Source organism: Brassica napus, chromosome A5, assembly GCF_020379485.1.
Source record: "Brassica napus cultivar Da-Ae chromosome A5, Da-Ae, whole genome shotgun sequence".
NCBI lineage: Eukaryota > Viridiplantae > Streptophyta > Magnoliopsida > Brassicales > Brassicaceae > Brassica > Brassica napus.
In genome coordinates, this window is record NC_063438.1 from 13,071,577 (window position 1) to 13,089,935 (window position 18,359).

At 34.6% G+C, this 18,359-nt stretch overlaps 2 protein-coding genes and 1 pseudogene across 6 annotated transcripts; 1 reads left to right on the plus strand and 2 right to left on the minus strand.

The window, feature by feature from the left end:
• Window positions 1-5,556: 5,556 nt before the first annotated feature.
• LOC111198480 lies at window positions 5,557-8,631 on the minus strand (annotated as a pseudogene).
• Window positions 8,632-9,473: 842 nt separating this feature from the next.
• Window positions 9,474-11,070, plus strand: LOC106451695. Of its 2 annotated transcripts, none has more exons than XM_013893657.3 (4): window positions 9,474-9,698; window positions 9,974-10,384; window positions 10,466-10,689; window positions 10,764-11,070. In XM_013893657.3, exons 1-3 carry the CDS (start codon window positions 9,627-9,629, stop codon window positions 10,670-10,672), a joined length of 690 nt encoding a protein of 229 aa, XP_013749111.1. In that variant the 5' UTR covers window positions 9,474-9,626; the 3' UTR covers window positions 10,673-10,689; window positions 10,764-11,070. The 2 variants fall into 2 exon arrangements, with proteins under 2 accessions (XP_013749111.1, XP_013749110.1); XM_013893656.3 differs by having other exon boundaries at window positions 9,488-9,698; window positions 10,758-11,070.
• A 775-nt stretch (window positions 11,071-11,845) lies between these two features.
• LOC106451696 (elongator complex protein 2-like) lies at window positions 11,846-13,337 on the minus strand. 4 transcript variants are annotated; one of them, XM_048781031.1, is made up of 3 exons: window positions 12,885-13,337; window positions 12,510-12,689; window positions 11,846-12,343 (listed from the first exon to the last, which is right to left on the minus strand). In XM_048781031.1, the coding sequence occupies exons 1-3, from the start codon at window positions 12,975-12,977 to the stop codon at window positions 12,071-12,073; spliced, it is 546 nt and encodes a 181-aa protein (XP_048636988.1). In that variant the 5' UTR covers window positions 12,978-13,337; the 3' UTR covers window positions 11,846-12,070. The 4 variants fall into 4 exon arrangements, with proteins under 4 accessions (XP_048636988.1, XP_048636987.1, XP_048636990.1 ...); XM_048781030.1 differs by having other exon boundaries at window positions 11,846-12,412; XM_048781033.1 differs by having other exon boundaries at window positions 11,846-12,412; window positions 12,786-13,337.
• Between the last annotated feature and the right edge of the window lie 5,022 nt (window positions 13,338-18,359).

The following is an 18,359-nucleotide window of genomic DNA, read 5'->3' on the forward strand; positions in this document are numbered from 1 at the left end:
AATCAATAATTTTTCTCTGTCATTAGAATCATGCATACATTTTTATCATTTTGTAGCTACTCCCCTTATCCACACTTCTCCGTCCATTCTTTTTCCGTCAACCCTTTCACTAATTGATGAAACAATTTTAAAAATATGGAAGAATAAACAAAATATATATAAAGGGTTTGACAAAATAAACGAGAAAAATATATGTTGACAATTCATCCGCCAAAAATTGGCTCATCCACAACTTTCCGTCCGCAACTCTTTCGTCCATATCCACACACTAGTATATAACACAATATTCACACATTGACTGTATTGCATGTATGATATTCATGATATTGTATCAATATTACGATATATATAAAGCTTATTGATTATATTTAAGATATGATGTGGATGTTGTATCCATATTATGTTTATATACAAAGTTTATGTCTATTTTTATATTATGATGCTATTCAGGTTATTAGTTCAAATTTTAAAATTAGACCAAACTTATATTTCGAGTTATGTATAAGAGATTGTTTTATAACCCATTAATCTCAAATATTTTCTTAATATTTCTTCTTCTATGAAGATATCTATGTTCTTGCAATGATGGAAGCTAAACTCATACGAAGCGGTTGACCAAATAAAGCCCACATGGACACTTTATAAGGTGTGTGACATTGACTCATTTCTAATGCACATGGTACAATACAAGAAAACATTGATTTTGCAACTACAATATTAGTCACTAAATGGTTATAGATATGGATTTTGTAACTCATTTGCGACTACGTTATATGAATAGAAAAGCTTTGTCGCAGAATAAAGTGGTTGCAAATCTGTTGATAGTTTGCAACTAAATTGTAACCACATAATTAGTGGTACACTAGCCTCTATACGACAACTCAAATAAAGGTTGCAAATATCTATATTGTCATGACTAATTAGAAACTTTCTTACTTCACAAAATGTTTGTCAATAATTTGCTTCTACTTTAGTCTATGCAGTCCTAATGTAGTCAAAAATGTTAGTGAAATATAAGCAACTATATTACTTTATATAGTCTCAAATAAGTCACAAAGTATAGTGACTGCTTTGCAACTACATTATTTTACGTAGTCTCAATTAAATTACAAAGTATAGTGACTACTTTCTACTAAAATATTTATATGTAGACACAATATAATTAAAAAAAATACAGGGACTGATTTGTGACTACAGAATTTGTTGAGAGTTCCAATATCGTCACAACACATAATGACTAAGTCGCAACTTCCTTTTTGTGTAGTTGCAGTTACACATAATAGAGTGACTACTTAACAACTATGTTATTCGTATGTTGTGGCAATGTAGTTAGTGTCATAATAACTAATTTGTAACAACATTATTTGTATGTTTAGTTGCTAAAATTATAATCTGAAACTAGAAAATTAATAAAATCCAAGTCTTATATTAATTTTGGAACATCTATTGAATTCCTTAAAGCTTACAATACAAAATACAAAATATTTAGATTTTCCTTTTATACAAAAAACAACTATAAGTTATGAACTACTTATGGCATATAAGTAGTTGCTGTGGATAGATATGATGCGGTCATAAAATCCGAGAATTTTGGGTCTTTACCTTGCATATAGGTGACCAGCATCTTCAAAATATTTATTTGGATTTGTTGCTTAGCAGCTCTAGTTGTGGTTTCAGCATCACGTATAGCATTAGCTGGTGCGGTTTCAGCATCACATCGAGCATTAGCAGCTGCTTGCTCTTCAATTAGACATTGAGAATCTCGAAGTTGAACATCTTGGACCTCATTTTCTATTTTTGTTTACGTTTACACCACTTTTTTATGTTTTAGAATTGTATTTTTTCAAATTCGAACTGTTTTATAATTTTTTTTAGTAAACTTTTTTCTAATTTTTTTTTAAAAAAAAAATCTTTTTGAAATTCGATTGAAACTATTTATTTAAATTTTTTTAAAAAATTTTAAAATGTTTATTTATATTTTTATTAGAACCCTAAACTCCACATTCCAAAAACCGTACCCCACCCCTCAACTCTAAACCCTAAGTCTATATTAGTTAACCCTAGGGTTATATATGGCTCTTTACCTCTTTAAAAAAGAGGGTAAAAGTGGTGAAGGTAAATATGAAAAATGGTAATATGAATGTGGTATTTTGGCAATTTCTCAAAATTATTTCTATAATTGTAGCTTAATAGGTCTGTAATTTATTTTATTCTCAGGCATAAAGTATGAAAACTAATACAAAGATCAAGAAAAACTGCAATAACACCAAACAATAATGCACCAAAAAATTTGCTATCTTTTCGTGAAAAAATAAGTGTGTGGAATCTACTATCACTATGCATACACAGTAACTTTTTCTTTTCATTTCTATATAAATGAACTATTGTGTATGATGTAATAATACACCATTCTTTTTTTCAAAAAAAAAAAATTATGTTTCCCTTCTTCTTCTATTCATGTATCCTCTTCTTTTTGTGGTATAAATTTTTTGTTTTTATTTGTAAATATGATAAATTTTAGGTATTATTATAACATGTTATCAGCATGATCACTCTTTGATACGATAAATATTATATATATATATATAATATCATAATTTAATGGCCGGTATACTATATATATATATATATATATTATTTTGTAGTGGTTATTTTAAGCACCATTATTCGCTTAAATGTGGGCTGTTTGTCAACTTGTTATTATATTTGGTTTCTAGATACCCATATCATTTTTTTTTCAATAAATTTTGGTCGGCTGACTCGCGCATAATTTACTTAATAGTTAACATGAAATTTTTTATCACCATAATAATATTATTGGCCACCTGTATATAAATCTTATGAAATTGACTAGATTTGATTGACTACTTATTATAATATTTTGAAACAGATTTTTGGTTCAAGCTCTTTAATGGAAATGATCACAAGGAAAGTCTTTTAAAACTTTCATATTTTCCAAACAGAAGTGAGCATTAATTTTCATCTATAAATACACTAATTTTTCAGTCATTCATTTCATTCAAACATTTCATCTTATCTCAAATAGTTTTCAAATCATTTTTGTTCGATTTTTTTCTTGCAAGAAAGATGATTCGTTTTTTTAATGTGTGGTTGTACTTTTTCCTTGTACGTATTGTCTCTTTGTCAGAAAATTTGCTCATGAATAGTTCACCAGAAATGTAAATTTACTTTTCTATGTGTTATTTTTCTTGTAACTACTTCTATTATTCATGTAAAAGGTTCTTTTTAAATTATAGTATTAGTACGTTACTAACAAAGTTTTATGACTGTATAGAAAACCAAATGGCAAATATCAAGAAGCTTAAGTTTCCGTATAGCATACTACATTACATCAATCACATATGTGGGTACATAATATTTTCTCAATTGATTGTTACATTCATGTTAGCTGAGAAAAATAATGATCTCCTTAACAAAAACCATAATTCCCGATGTACAAAAGCCAAGACATTCCATGAATAAATGATATGGTGCTAAAAAATCCAGAAAGGAAAAGTCAAACTTATTGGGGTTGTGGTCGTCGCTTCAATAATAGAAATGAGAAAACTTATAATCCCAAATGGAGGAGATCTAAAAATGAGTTAGATCTGAATAACATATCAAAGATAGAACCCAAGTGGATATCAACAAGATGTGCGAGACTGTATGTTACATATATGGATCTAAAGGACATTGGTCATGTGCATGTTGTAGTCCCTTATATCTATATAAGTTATGTCCAGATTTCACAAAATTCAACATGGAAAAAATAATTTCATGGAGAATCTTGAAGGGAAATCATACTTTGAATTCCCCGATTTCACAAAAGAACTCGACTAGACCACTTCTAAAGCGAACTAGAATAATTTTGTTTTTAACATCACATTAATGTATAGTTACTGTCATTTCAGTTTTAGACTAATAATTTGTTTTAATGAATTTTCACGTTTTTCTTTGTTGACGTTTGTAATAATTACATAAATGGATCACAATGCTAGTGGAACAAAATCCAATAACAGATTCGAGAAATTTTTATAAAAGATAATGGAACAACTCAAACTATTATGAGACAAAGATATATTTTCTAATACAAAACAGACAAAAATTATTTTCAATGCAATATGAGGTCCTGCAGACTTGATTGAAGGAACATGTAATACTTTATGTCGCCAAATGGAAAAAAAATTTCTTCATAAAAAATTGTTTGTATTCTCTGAATTCAAAAAATAATTTGTTGAGTTTCAAAGACATACATCTTCACATATATGATACTCAGTGTGAAACTGATGATGGAAAAGGTACATGTATTTAAATTTTGATAAATATTTCTAAAGGAATATATTGGAAATTTTTTACATTACTTCCTTCGAGATTGCATAATGATTGCATCATATTGATATTGATTTAACTGAATCAAATCTTTTAAAATGAAATATAGTATATTTCAGATTTTGGCATGATCAACTCGGTCAATCGGATACCATAATGATGTGTAAAATCATAGATATTTCACATGGTATTTCACTGAAATTCCAAGAGATTGTTGTATGTTTAAATGTAGAAAAAAATATCAAATGGAGTATACCATCTTGATCCTCCTACTAAAGAGTCAAAACTAGAAGCTTGGAGAATTATGCATTTGCAAAGTATATAGCAAATAATACCTATCTGATAATTTCGGATGCCAATATGGTAAGTAAATCTCATATATCAGCTACAAACGCTTCTGTTTGTATTATAATATCAAATGAGCAAGGAAATGAGATGATACACATAAGTCTAAAACATGTTTGAAGCGTGCTAGATCAGTTGGCTCTAATAACTAAAATCCTAGAAAACAAAAGTAAGCTGAGAGACATAATACAACCAAAATATCATAAATTATTTTGGATAAACTTATAGCTCAGGAGATTACTTAACACCCCGATGATCAGCAGATTACTTATAGCTCAAACATAGATAAATCAACTCCTCTTAACACCCCGATGATCAGCAGATTACTTATAGCTCAAAATAATCTATTTCGAAAATCTTCAGAAATGAAGAGATATTTGGTTCTGAAATACTATATCTAAGTGCAGTTTGAACTTTAGTGTACCTTGGAAAATGTATACGGCCTGATATGGGATTTGTTGTTATTATTTTAGCAAGATTTAGCTCACCTCCCACGTGAAGATATTGAAATGAAATTAAACATGTTTTTCGTTGATTTAGGTTTATTTTATCCTAATCTTCAAAAATTAAAATGAATGCTTTACATGTGCATGATATATATCAGATCCAATTCCAATTGTAAACATGATTCATATTCAAGATCGGAGGCATAATTATATTTTTGGCGTTCTCAGAAATAGACGCTTGTGTCCACCTCTTTGAATCATGAGAAGATTATCGCATTACATGTAGCAAGTAGATAAAGTGTGGCTAAATTCAATAAATCAACGCATTCTTTCAAACATTAGGATTGACGAGACTATATTATATGAACATAGGACAACATATGTTGCCCAAGCCAAGGAAAGATAAAAAAATTGGTCAACTAGAAAGATATAATAAAGTGACAAAACTAACATATACATACGAAGTCTTCTTATATATTCAATAGATCAAGAAGAACAAAGCAAAAAAAAAAATCTGATCATGCAACAATGCAGCCGACCTCTTCAGGAAATCACTTACCACCTTGGTACTCGGAAAACATGTCCATAACATTAAAATGTCTCATCAAAGATATTTATGATATGACATAATGTTCATTCGAGGAAAAACTTGTATGGTTGTACACTTTTTAATATACTATGATTTTTCTACTTAATTTTTCTAGAAGATTTTTAACAAAGCTACAAAAACACAATATCAAAACAACATTAGTGATGGTTTTCAAGGAGAATGTTACAAACAGGGGTGGACCTAAAAATTAAAATAGACTGTGGCACATAATTACTTATTATAATAAATAAAATAATTAGTAATAAATAAAATAATAAATAAAACAATAAATAAAACAATAGATAAAACGTATTTGTTAAATGTGTGATATATACCTTGAAAATTAAAATCAAACTGAAATAGTAAGTAAAAACAAAAAAACTCTAATATAATAAAAATTAATGCAAAAATCTCATAAAGTCATTCTTCGCTCTCCCATATCTTGAAATCTTTTTATCACTGCTTCATTTGTCACTTTGTCAAAATGATCCTTTTCAGTATAACAAACCATACAAGCATTCAAAAATTCTTCACCCATTCGGTTGCGTAAGGTAGTCTTCAAAATTTTCATCGCAGAGAAAGATCTCTTGACAGTATGTGGCAACATGCAAAGTCAAAACTAGCTTCAAAAGTCGATAAACAAGAGGATGTGAAAGATGTTTTTTTGGTTTCCACCATCACACGTGCAATATCTCCAAGACCCTCCAAATTGGCAAACCTTTGATTTTCAGAGATATTATCGATGTAAATACCAAGTTGATGCTCAAGAGATATCCATTCCACGGAGCTAAAATATTCAGGATAAAACTTTGATAATCTTACAAGTTTTGACTGATGAAACTGGTGGAATGAATCAATGGGGCTCAAAGATGCAGTGCAACCAAGCAGCTCAGTGTTTATCTCGTCAAAACGATCATTAAACTCTTGAATTTGCATATCCAATACTGTATAAAAACATTCAACTTGGTAATGATGCAAGTTTGTTATGTTGCTTCTTTGTCTTGGCTTCTTTGGATTAACAAACTCTTCTTCCATAATGAGTAACTCTGTTTTATTTTTCTCGCAAAAGGAGTTCACCTTTCCAATGATTGAATCCCATCCATTATCCCTGAGCCTGTACAATAGTTGCTTGGTAGATTTCACTAAAGACATCGCATTCAAAATATCCTGATCTTTCCTTTGTAAATCCTTTGATAGATTATTTGTAAGACCAAGAAAAAGCAACATGAACTGTAAGTAGAACACAAAGTCAAACGTGTGAAAGTATCTGAGGAGACCATTAGCTTGACATCTTTTGATACCATCTGACCCATCTCTTTCGACATGCTCAAGCACTTTAATGATGGAAGTGAATAAATCAGCCAATCTCAACAAAGTTTTGTAGTGAGAACCCCAACGAGTAGTACCAGGCCTTTGAATTGAATGCTCCTGATTTAATCATTTTCCTGTCTTAATTTCACCATGGCTAACTCCTTCCTCGATTATCTTACGTTGGTCTTCTCGAATCATATCTTGTCTCTTACAAGAAGCTCCAACCACATTTTACAAGACAGAAATCTTATCAAAAAAATCACTAACTTCAAAATGTTTTTTAGCAACTGCAACGACAACCAACTGAAGCTGATGAGCAAAGCAGTGGACATAATATACATAACTGTTTTCTCTTAAAATTAGAGATCTCAACCAGTTGAACTCACCCTTCATATTACTAGCTCCATCATAACCTTGTCCTCTTAACTTTTTTCATGCTTAATCCACGTTTTGCAAACAGTGAATCAATAGCACTTTTTAGAGATGCAGAAGAAGTTTCTTGGACATGAATAAGACCAACAAATCTTTCTTTGACTATACCCTTCTTGTCTACAAAATGAAAAACCACTGCCACTTGTTATTTAGTAGAAACATCAGCAGACTCATCCACCATCAAGCAAAATACGTCATGATCAAGCTCTTGGATAATAGATTGAATAACTTCCTCTGCAAAGCAATGTGCTAGTTCTTTCTGAATTTTATGAGACACCATCTGATTGTTCTTAGGAGCATTCTCCAACACAACCTTACTTACAAGCTCATTCTGAGTTGCAGTATATTTCAAAATCTCAACAAAGTTTCCCTTATTGGCTGATTCCATCGACTCATCATGTCCTCGAAAAGGTAGTCCTTGTCGCAATAAATATCTACAAACATCAATTGAAGCATTCAATCTGATCTTGTATTCATTTTTTGCTGCTTCGTTCTGCTTATAAAAAGCACGAGTGATTGACTCATCTTGATTTATTAGATTATCAGCCATCTTCATAGCATTGTTGTGAAAACTATTCACTTGTCCCACATGGTCTCCCAACCTCTTTGGATTTTTCCTAGTATCAAAGCCTTTTGTCACAAATTCATCACTTCCACCTTTATTTTCAGTGTAGTCTCTAAACAAGTAGCAAAACAAACAATATGCTTTGTTTGTTTTTACACTATATTCTAACCACCTACCGTAGAGATCAAACCAAGCTGGATTAAATCTTCTATATTTATTCTCTACTAGTGTCTTAGGAAAATCATGACCACGAGGTTGACAAGGACCTTTAGTAAGATATTTGCGTCTTACCTCATCTCTTTTGTTATGATGATATTCTGATATTATTTTTCTATCTGCAGGATCTGAAGGCAAATCTTCCAAATTGGAGTTTGAAGCTGAAGGCAAATCCTTATTGATTTTTGATGTCGAAGCTGGATCCTTCACATTAGTTTTTGATGCTGATAATAAAGGATTTGAAGTCAAATTCTCCGAACTAGTGTCCGACTTCGAGACACATTGTTTTTTAAAATATCTCTCCATAGTACCTGGTAAAAAATATATTAGTATTCAAAACGATAATACACACTATGAAAAAAAAACCTAAAAATCAAATAAATATATAGCAGATTGTTACATATAGTATATATGCTTACTTTGAAGAGATACCAAAAAGAGCTCTTATGGTCGATAATGGTTAAAAAGTCAAAGTAAAAGATGAGCACAGAGCACGTAAATTTTGTTAAATGTGAAAAGAAATAAAAAAAAAATTCTGCAGATTTTTTCTAAAGAGAGAACGTAACAGGTGACTAGGGTTTTAAAATATTTGGGCTAATTAATTTATGGGATAGATCTAGTTAAGTTGTTTTATTTGTAGTGGGCTATGGTACGTTGATATTATTGTTTATTGGGCTGGAACATTCTATTTTATTTTAATGGGTTAATAAAGTTAATTATAGTTTCTGTTGGGTGAGATATGTTATTTTTTCCGTGGTGTAAACTAGAATTTTTTTTTTAATTACTAAAAGGAAAAAATAAAACAGAGCACGAGTCAAGTGCCACACCCATTATAGTGGTGGGTCAGCCCCTGGTTACAAAGTGAAATAAACAAATATATAATAACATCAAACACAACTGTGCCAACAATCTCGACATTTTTCGTGTGAAAATAAATGCATAAAACCAACTATTACGGTGCACACAATAAATTTCTCTTTTTTACTTTAATATAAACGAACCATCACGTTTAATAGAATAGCAAACTATTCTTTTTTTCCAATAAAATATTCCTTTTCGCTTTTTCTATTCTAGCATTTTTTTTTACAGATACAAAGTGTTGATTTTATTTTTATTTTTTGATATGATAAATTATAACTATACTTATTATTACAAAAAAAAAATTGGTTGAACTTATTATAACTAAAACTAAGTTAAAAAAAAATTCATGATTCAGTTGGGTTGTCAACATAGCCGGCATGTGGATTTCACGTGATCTTACGCTGGTCCTTGTCGCAGGTGATCCAGCTTCCTCCACGCACTAGGGTTTGAATTCTAGGTTCTGTTCTTATCCTCTCCTCTCCTCTCTCTCTGTGAGAAAGACACAAACCAAAGCAACAGGTTTGAAGATAAAATGGCCATGTCTCATCTCTTCCTTTCTTCTCCTCGACCTTCATTGGCTCCGCGACTCCACTCACCGACCCAGGTAACGAAAACCTCTCTTCTCTTCTCTTTTATCGAATCTCAATTCCACATATAAAAAGAAAAGGTTGCTCCTTTTCATTATCTAAGTGATATTTGTACCTAGATATAGCGTTTCTGAGATTTAAGTAGATCAATTCACCACAAGAAACAGTGATTTAGATGTTAGAATCATTACATAAGCTCTGTTTTAAACAGAACAGCTGTTCATATGTGAATGGCGTTCCTGAGGTTTACCTTGATGAGTTTGTTGCTTCCCTTGTTGTGTCGTGTTTGCAGTTGTACTCTAACATGAGTAAAGATTTAAAGGGTGCAAATGAAGCTAAAGCATCAAAGAGATTCCTCTGCCGCTCGATTCATATGGAATCTGATCATTCAGGGGACTCAGAGAGGCTTACTTTCGATACCCTTTTGAGAAAAACAAAAGATGTTTGGAATGATTCTCCACAGCCGGTCAAGGACTTCCCTTGGAACAGAGCGTTCGAGAACTTCGTGCAGCTGGTTCTTGATCTCGCCATATCAGTCGTTAAGTTCTTGTTTGTTCCCGTGTTGGCGGTTTCTTCTGTTAGTGAGATGTCTTATTGTGCACATGAGAGGAAGCTTGCTTTAGTCCCTTTCCCTTTAGTTATTGGTATTGTTGTTGGAGGCATTCTGCAAGGGACCGCTTTGAACATCTCTCCTCGTCTTAAGGTCTGTGCATCATCAGTTGTTGTAACAAATTTCAAAATCCTTCCTTCTGGTCTTAGAGATAAGAGTTTTTTGTTTTTGTAGGAAGCGGAAGTACCGTGGCATTTGATAGCTATGATGATGTTCTTCACTCTGATTAAGCTTCCTGGACCGTACTATCCGTACTGGGGGCGTTTGTTTGTTCCGCATTTTGCCAATGGAGTATTGTTTAGAGCACTTTGGTCCATGTTCTTTTGGTATAAGAAGACTAGAAACACATCAGCAACTCCTCACAGTTCGGAAACAAAATGAGCATCTTCATTCTATAGGTATATATGTAAACATATGGACATGTTTAGATATGACTCTAGTTTCTAAGTTTGATGTATCTCTTTAGTTGTAGGTGGGAACTGGCAAGTGGGTCACTTGGATTGGTTATTATGGGGATTATGTGAGACCTCGCGGCTTAGTGTGTTGGGGCATAGAAAGGAGCTTTCTTCTTCCTTACCTCTTCAATCTCAGAGATGTTGAGGTATATGATAATATGAGGTTAATATTATATTGTAGCCCCTAGAGTTGATTAGTTATGTTTTCTTCTCTTTAGTTTTTTATTGACAATGTTTCATGTGAAAATTGTACTCTTCTTTGGGAATGTATTTGTATCTTTGAGATGGAAACAGGGAAAAGGAGAGTGATTCATGTTTTGTTCAGACATAATGTTTTTGGGTTAATACAGAGTAACACAAGAAAGAATGAGATTTACAATTTGAATAAATAGTACAGTGATGCTATAAAGAACGAAACTATTGGTCACGAGGTGTTTTAAGTTCTCACTCAAATATCATCTCCACGAGAAGTTAACCATAGCAACCTCCCGTTAGTATCATGAGTTCTCGGTTGTTCTCCACGCTAACCGTTTCATTGGCCATAGCTGATGTTGTTGTCGCACCTTCCTCTGGTTCTCTAATCTTTTATGTTCCACAGCTGTCTGTCCAGCTTTTTTTGCATCCCATTTACCAAGCACGTGCTCTTCTCCTTGTGGCGGCGGTGGCGCTTCTGGTCATGGAAATAATCTGTTTGATTTGAGCCATTCTCAGTGGACTAGATCTTCAGAGTCGTGTCCATAAGAGTACTTGTGTCACTCTCAAGCTGTGAGATTGTAATGGCTTCCATGTGCCAACCTCCCATGGAGGGCCTAGAGATGTGAAAGTAGGAAGATGACTATGAGACAGCAACCGAGCGAGATGAGAAAAACAGAACAAATGTCGGAAGAGCTTAGGGTAACAGCCGGAAAACGGACGTATCCAAAGGTAATGGGTGTGGACAAGAGAATATGAAGAGGGCTTGACTCAGACAAGTTTGTTCCTTTGGTGTGTTTCTCGCTGATTACATTCTCAACAGACAACACTGACCAGTGCTCGAGACAACTTAAGAAAGCTTTTTTTTTTCTCTTTTTATCAACCAGACAACTTGATGCAATGAAAACGTTTTGATTTGATGACATGTTTCAACTTGGGCACCAAAATTTTACATAACCAGTACAGTGGCTATAGCTTATAGGGAAAGAGAGTTCTGGTTACTCTCGGTTGGTCTCCATGTTTAACGGGTTCACGGGATAGACATGATACATGCACAGTTCGAGCCTCAGAGCAAGACATGGTGTTACTGTTGTAGCTTCCTCTGTTTCTTTGATCTTTATTTTCCACAACTCTAACTCCACCCTCCATCCCAAATGCTATGCACCCTGCTCTTCTCCTTGTGGTCTAGTCTTGTCCATCCTACGGCTGTGACACTGCTCCCAAATTGAGGCAAAGCAAGAACCTGTTTGACCCGAGCATCTTTCTCGAAGGGCCAGATCTTCAGAGTCTTATCTCTTGATGAAGGTTCAAACTGGTGGCCAAACGGTCTCCATGAACAAGCCCAGATGAACCTCTTTTGTGCTTCAGCCTTTTGCCATGAGTTTGTGACTAACCTCGCCATTGTCTTATCAGAGTTGATCAAGGAAGACAAAGACAGACACAGACTTAGAGGACAATATTCAAGACTAAACCGCTGTAAACAAGAATCACAAAGTCTTGAGAGTTTTGGATGTTATGAGAGATCAAATTTGAATTAGGTCCATAGCGCTTACAAGTTAAAAGCTTTTTACCTGTTCTTTGGATAGAGAAAACTGAGAAGTGACTATCTCCGGAGACACACAAGCACAGAATGTCAATCTTAAGAGAACTCCAAGGGTGTCACTGTCCAAGCTGTGAGACTGCAAACGACCAACAGCTTTCCATGTCCCAACCTCCCATCGCCATATTTCCGCCATGGATGCAAATTGAGCCTGAAGAAGTTAGGCACGATGTTGAGTCAACCACTCACAATATAGATAGATAGGTTTATGTGATAAACCAATAGCAGACATATTCGCACCAAGGACCTGCACATCTGCTTGTAAATCCTCTGGGAGGCTACCTTCTCCTCAGGCACAAGTAATGGTTCAGTGTCTTCAATAAAGATAAACGGTCGTTGCCTTTACCTTGAACCATAGCCACACAATTAATGTCATGACCATGAACTTGAGGACGAGCCAGTTCATGCCAATGCTCATCCTCTGCTTCATTTCTCTCATCTGTGGAGAACACGCGGCCCACAAATAATTTATATTTTGTTAACTAGGAGGTGTCTAGGCTTGGTCCAAACAATCCTCCCGGGACCAGCCGGCGTTAATACCATTCTCACAAATAAAACTTTAACTGAACGAACATATCAAGTTGTTCAAAAAGAATGAACATATCAAAAGGTCTCATCCTAAAGAATTATTTGAACATCTTTAAATCCTAAACTTCTAACCTAATTTACAAACACTTAGTAGGTATAACCACAAAGGAGGTGCTTAGGATCAAAGGGGTTGATAAAGTCTTTAAGAAAGGAAACAATTATCTTATAACAAGGAATTTTTATTTTATTAAGAACACTCAAGTATATTACAAATAACTCGAAAGATTCTTTAGGACTTAACTCAGTACTCATCTGAGTAATTCAAGACTTCAGTTTGAAATGTATTATCTTTGGAAAAGATGACATGTCCATTTCAATAAGAAAATGATGGTTCACCATATGAAATTCAAACTTTTCATTTCCTCTTTTTATTTCAAGAATTTCTTTGTACTTGGAGTGATAGTGTTTTTATTCTTCTTTGAAAACACCACTCTTATAACCACAAATGTGTTGTTTCCTTTTTCATCTTCTTCTAGTAGGACAACACCCCAATAGCAATCACTGGCATCCATTTGAAGGATTCTTTTACCATTGGACAGTATTTTTAGTGATGGAAATGTCTTTGAAATCTTCTTGAGTTCTTTCACTGCTTCAGTATACTTCTGATTCCATGGAGGAGCGTCCTTTTTAAGTTTAGCTGAGAGGATTAACCAAGGTTTTGCGAGATGATGTATGAAGTTCGTCATGTAGTTAACAATTCCAAGGAATTACTAAATTTGCTTGAAAGACAATTTTTTATCTGGAAACTCACTAAATTGTGTTGCAATGTGGGGCTGAGTGACACTCTGAAATATGCATGACAAGGAAATAACCATTTTCTTTTCCAAGAGCATGATACCATATTGTTGTATGATATTTTTAGTAGGCGAGTATGAGAGTCAATGTCTAGAGAAATATCAGAATGTCGTCAATATATACTAAGGCATTTGAGAGGATTCGCTCAAACATCTTTATCATGGCCTTCTGGAATATTGAAAGGGCTATCTTTAGACCAAATATCATGACCTTCCAGTGGTAATAACGGTCTGGAATGCAGAAACATGTTTTATGCTTGTCATCTAGTTTGATTCCTAACTGCCAACAATTCGCTTTTGAACAAAATTTGGAGAATACTTTTCTCTGGGGTAGTCTTTGGAAAAATATTTCTCATTTTGGTAAAAGAAACTTGTCATCTGCAAGAAAGTGATTTAGTGGTTGATAGTTGATGACCAGTCTCAGTTTTCCTCCAATATGCTTTGCTCTTTTGTTGACATAAAAAGCTCAATGAGATCTTCTTTCAGTAGTTAATCAACTTCTTCAAGTGCAAGATTGTTGTGATATGGATTCATGCATGGGTGGCTTGCCTTTGTTTGGTTTGATGTCTTCATTCTTCTTGAAGCGCAAAGATAAGAAGAAGTCTGGATTTTTCCAAAGATGTGAAGGGCATTCGGTAAGGAATTTCGAGTGAGAAGCAACACATGATGTCTTGGAAATTTCTTATTTGATAGGATTAAGAATCTCCATGGGGGTAGAGATGGGAGATGGTTGTCCAAGGTAAGAGGTGGTTTTTGTTTTTAAGTTCTTTTAGGTGCCATGGTACTCTTTTTAGGCTATCGAGAACATCAAACCCAAGTATAAAGTCTTCCAGGGAGATCCGACCCATATACTTTGATTTTAATCATATATCTATGAAAGAGTTGAATGTAGATAGGGTTACTGATGATGGAGATGGTAAAATTCTGACCATTAGCTACTTTAAATGGTACCAGACATGAATTCCAAAGGGAGGATGGAAGGATCTCCCTTGAGGATGGAGGAGGTAGTACCAGTGTCAAAATAGGCTATGACTAGTATCATACTTGATCGGAAAGATGTATATCTTTGCATTTGGAGATGGTTGAAAAACATATGCTTATCTATCTTCTTTTGGCAGTTCGGCTTTACAGACATCAAGTGTCAAGTGTAAAGATCGAATATCATGAATTGATCATCTCCATTGGTCTCTTCTTCTTCAGTGTCAGATTCTTTGAAAGAGTCATCTCCTTGTTAAATTTCAATAGCAAGTAGGTACAACCACAAAAGAGGTGTTTAGGATCAAATGTATATTGATAAAGTATTCAAGGAAAGACAAAATTATTTTATAACAAAGGGACTTTTATTTTATTAAGAACATTCAAGGACTTTATTGAATACTCGAGAGACTCTTTGGGACTTAACTCACTCAACTCACTTGGGTTTGAATTACAATAGTAATTCCTAAAGAATATTTTGTGGAATATTCCTAAAAAATATTTTGTGGAATATTCCTAAAAAATATTTTGTGGAATATTCCTTAGATATTTGATATCTTACATTACACAACACACAAATAATATCTTACATTACACACTACATATAGTTGGTGTTGACTCTTTGGCCAATATATACCACATTTAGATGATATTAACATAGATAATACACTTGCTCTGTTATTTGGTTGACATAAAAGCTTCACATGCCCATGGTGAAGTGGTCTTCTCAATGAGATCTTCATTCAGCAGTTTATCAACTTCTTCAAGTGCGAGATTGCAGTGATCTGGATCCATGCTTGGGTGGCTTGCCTTTGTTGGGTTGATGTCTTCATTTTTCTTATGGTACGGATAAAAAGAAGTCTTCATTTTTCCAAAGAGGTAAAAAGCATTTGGTGAGAAATTCCGAGTGAGAATCGGCACATGATTTTTTTGCAGTTTCTTCTTTGATAGGATTCAAAATTTCCATTGGCTAGAGATGGGAGATGGTTGTCCAAAGTAAGAGGTGATTTGTATGATAATCATTTGAGGCTGTGGAGGACATCAAACCCAAGTATAAAGTCTTTTCCAAGGAGAGCATTGGCTGCTTTAAACGGTACTGAGCATGAATTCCAATGGGAAGATGGAAGGATATCCGACTTGAGGATGAAGGAGGAAGCATTTGTGTCAAAATAGGGTATGGGCTTGTCATACTTGGTCCGGAAGATGTATATCTTTGCATTTGGAGATGGTTGAGACACATATGCCAGTCTATCTTCTTTTGGTAATTCAGCTTTTACAGTCGTCAAGCGTGTAAATATCTAATAGCATAAATTGATCATCTCCATCGCTCTCTTCTTCTTCAGAGTCAGATTCTTTGAAAAATCATATCCTTGTTCAATTCATATAGCAAGTACAGTGCCAGCAGTGGTTTGTATTTGAGAGAAAATATTGATTCAACATCAGAGTTATCAATATCCTCAATCTGGGCTAGATAACAAAGTAGGTTAATGTCCTTTCGTCTTGCATATGTAGCACCTATATTATTTCTTGAAGCCTTTTTTTTCCTTTTTTTTTCTAAAGAACTTCAATTTCTTTCCACTAGCTAGTTGAGGGTATTTGTCCTCCCATATGCTTCTGAATTTTTCTTTACCAAAGTTAGATGAGCATCCACACCTTTTTTGTTTGCACTTGATTGAGAGTTCACACCAATAACATGCTTTCCTAAGAAGCTTCCCTTGTTCTTGTAATTGTTTGAAAAACTTATGCTGATTGCACAGTTTCTTCGAGGGCTGCAATTGAGAGTTCTATATTTCTCCTCAGGAAGCATAATTGTGTCATACTTTTGAGAGATATCATACATGAAGTCTCATTGCCAAAAAGGTTCCGGAAAAGAATTCAAGTATTCTTGTTTGAGGTTGAATTTTTGACATTCTTCTAAGACATTTTTTCATAATGTCTTTTGAGTTATTTGCTGTTAAAGGGGTAGCACTTCGTACTGATATACTCTTCTCTTGCTTGGACGGTGAAGTGATCCCACGTTCCAAGTAATTTATTGTGGATGTGGCCAATCAGCTCGTTAATTGTTGGTGGCTGGAGTTTTCAATATTCACCAAGGCTTATCCACCAAAGTCTGAGAATGGCCGTAGAACTTTGATACCATTTTATCAAAATGGTTGTTAGAAGACTCGCTTCTTCTTCTTCTTCTTCTTCTTCTTCTTCTTCTTCTTCTTCTTCTTCTTCTTCTTCTTCTTCTTCTTCTTCTTCTTCTTCTTCTTCTTCTTCTTCTTCTTCTTCTCTTCTTCTTCTTCTTCTTCTTCTTCTTCTTCTTCTTCTTCTTCTTCTTCTTCTTCGGGTTAAAGTCCATATGGATTATTTAGCAGCCCAATCTGCTCTAGAGTTTTCTGATCTTGGAATAAAAAAGAAGTTAATAGACTTGAATGAAAGCGACAAAGGTAGATATCACACAACGCTCCGTAGATCTCTAGCTTCTTCTCCTGCTTGTTGAGTGTGTTGATCGGGATTTTAGAGTCTGAGAGCACCAAGATTGTATCGAGGCCGCGGGAGAGAGAAAATTTCATGGCTCTTAGGACGGCCAAGGTTTCTGCCAGAAGGGGCGAGGAGACAGAGGTCATACTCGCTGCATGTTGAGATGTCGAAACCAGATCATCAAGTATCCAACCAAATCTTGCATCAACTGTTGAGGGATTCCAGGCGGCATCTGTGAAGATCGAGAAATTGCCTGCAGATCTAGGGTTTGGTTCGAATCTGATCAAAGGTATCGACGGTTTGTTGCAAGAGATGGGTTGCGCATTCAGCCATTCCCTTGCCTCCGTGATTGCTTTTTGGGCTGTTTCATCAGGGGTTGAGGCTCGATTTTCAAACAGGAGTAAGTTTCTCGAGCGCCATAAAGACTACACAATCCAAGCTGCAAGCGTCCCTGGTCCGATACCCACCGGAGGGAGGGAAGGGAGCTTTCGGGATTTGTTCCATCCCTCATGGAAGGTAGCAAAGTCAGATGGGTTTAGATCTCCTGTCAGAGGGGCCAATTTCCACACTTTCACCGCAAAAGGGCAATTGAAGAGGAGATGAGTCACAGACTCTACTTCATTGCATCTCTTACAAAGCGTAGAGATCGGTATGTTTCGGATCGCGAGCTGTTCTCCTACTGGGAGAGCTCCATGTAGGTATTTCCATAGAAACACCTTGATCTTCTCTGCGGCTTTGATATTCCAAACATTTGGGAGCCACTCTATTGAGTTTGTAAGATCATGGGGGGTTTACCTCAGCGTTTGCTTCTGCGAGGGCTAGGTACCCTGAGCGTGTTGAGTATTCTCCAGAGGAATTTTTGAGACAATAAAGACTTCTTCTATATCATAAAGTCTGGTATGAGGATTTCTTTGTCTGATTTGTATTGTGTATTTTCAGATTCCATGGACCTTCTTTGTTGTTCATGCCATCTTTCTTTTTTAGCATTTTTTAAGAAA

Coding starts and splice junctions, on each gene's coding strand:
- LOC106451696 (XM_048781030.1), bottom strand. CDS start 12,977: ATGAGAGAAATGAAGCAGAGGATGAGCATTGGCATGAACTGGCTCGTC. Junction 12,690..12,884: donor TTGTGTGGCTATGGTTCAAG/GTAAAGGCAACG, acceptor TAACTTCTTCAG/GCTCAATTTGCATCCATGGC. Junction 12,413..12,509: donor TTTCTCTATCCAAAGAACAG/GTAAAAAGCTTT, acceptor TCTTGTTTACAG/CGGTTTAGTCTTGAATATTG.
- LOC106451695 (XM_013893657.3), top strand. CDS start 9,627: ATGGCCATGTCTCATCTCTTCCTTTCTTCTCCTCGACCTTCATTGGCT. Junction 9,699..9,973: donor GACTCCACTCACCGACCCAG/GTAACGAAAACC, acceptor TCGTGTTTGCAG/TTGTACTCTAACATGAGTAA. Junction 10,385..10,465: donor ACATCTCTCCTCGTCTTAAG/GTCTGTGCATCA, acceptor TTGTTTTTGTAG/GAAGCGGAAGTACCGTGGCA.